Below are 1,540 nucleotides of genomic sequence, written 5' to 3' on the forward strand. Positions count from 1 at the left end.
GGGTCTTCTCTAGTGCTGGCTGGAATACGACAGGGATGTGCAGCCCGCATCTACCGGCCCGCAACGCATCGCCCTTTGCCGCCGCCACGATCTCCTGGATCTTCTGGTGGCCGAGCGGCTCCGGCTCGGCCAGCTCGGCCTTGATCGACGGGAACTTTGGGCTGCCGTCGGGGGCGGCCGCGGCGAGCGCGCCCATCTTAATGTTCTCAAGGCGGACCGGCTTGCTGGCCGGGTTGGCGGGGTCGACTGCTGCAATCAGCCTGTTGAGCGAGGAGAGCTTGAGGAGCGGACCGCCAGCATTTTCGCCGAGTATCTTGCTGAGGAAGGCGATGCCGACAGTCAGCTCGCGCACGCGGTGGCTGTAGTCCGACTCGGCGAGGACGTGCGGGACGTTTGTGTTGATCGCGACGAACTGCGTCTCCTTGGGCAGCTGAGAGGTGAAGTGCTCGATCGAGTGGTCCGCGTAGTCAATCTTGGTCAGCATGTGCTCCTTCGAGCAGGCCTGCAACCACGCGGGGGCCACTGTGGGTGCACGCAGGCGCGGCGGCGGGGTCGGCGGCAATCGTGGCGACTGGCGTCTGACACGCGCGGAAGGGCGTCACGCGGCGCCACTGTGACGGCGGCGGAGGCGGCGGCGGCGGCGGCAGTGGCGGCGGCGCACAATGAGCATCTGGTCTAGCCATCCGCAGTGGCCTCCGCCAAACTTTGAGTTCTCGGCGTCGCGGGCAAAGGTGACGACCTTCATCTGGGTGTCGAGCGCGAGGGTGGGGTACAGCTCGTTGAACACGAGGCCGAGCGCGACGCAGTTTGCCGCCGAGTTGGACATGCCGGCGCCGGGCGGCACGTTGGACGTGAGGAGCAGGCTCAGCCCTTCGCACGGCGCTCCGCTGCTGATCATGAGGGCGACGGCGCCGAGAGTGTGGTTGGCCCACACCGGCGTGGACCGCTCCGCCATCGCCAGCCCATCCGCTCGCTGCTTGACCGCCTCCTCCTCGAGCTGCGCCAACTTTGCGAGCTCGACAGTGAAAACCTCGCCGACCGCCGTGTGGCAGAGGACAATCTTCTTGTCGCTACGCGCGGCTACGAGTGCGAGGTAGCTGTTCTGGATGGCACCGCCCATGGAGTAGAGGTGGACTACCGGATCATTGTTGAATTGCACGTCCGGGTAATCGACGTGCTCTCCGATCAGGTTGACGCGGCCGCCAGCCAGCGCGACGTGCTCCGGAGCCGCTCCGTAGCAGCGATTGAAGAGATCTTTCAGCAGCGCGACGCGAGCGCCGTCGTCTGTCGCAGCGAGCGTCGCCTTGTCCGCGTCGCTGAGCGATAGCTGAGTCATTTTGAGCTGAGCTTTGCCGACGCCGCTCGGGGTGCTCCTGGAGTGGTCGGTCTCTGCTCGGGGCCCCTCCACTCGCCTGCACCTGCTCGAACCCTGAGCACTGTGCGGCGTTGCACGCTCGAGGTCGTGCATGATGTAGTAATCATTGTCTTGAGTATTGCGCTTCTCTCGACAGAGAGCGCTGGCCTCTACCCCTTCGGTCCG

At 65.5% G+C, this 1,540-nt stretch overlaps 1 protein-coding gene across 1 annotated transcript; it reads right to left on the minus strand.

The window, feature by feature from the left end:
• Positions 1-54: 54 nt before the first annotated feature.
• EMIHUDRAFT_460056 (hypothetical protein) lies at positions 55-1,338 on the minus strand (the record flags this gene model as incomplete). Its single annotated transcript, XM_005759762.1, has 2 exons — positions 55-502; positions 662-1,338. Coding segments are annotated over 2 exons (1,124 nt in total), but the record flags the coding sequence as incomplete, so codon positions are not given.
• Between the last annotated feature and the right edge of the window lie 202 nt (positions 1,339-1,540).

This window comes from Emiliania huxleyi, assembly GCF_000372725.1.
Source record: "Emiliania huxleyi CCMP1516 unplaced genomic scaffold EMIHUscaffold_795, whole genome shotgun sequence".
NCBI classification, from domain to species: domain Eukaryota; phylum Haptophyta; order Isochrysidales; family Noelaerhabdaceae; genus Emiliania; species Emiliania huxleyi.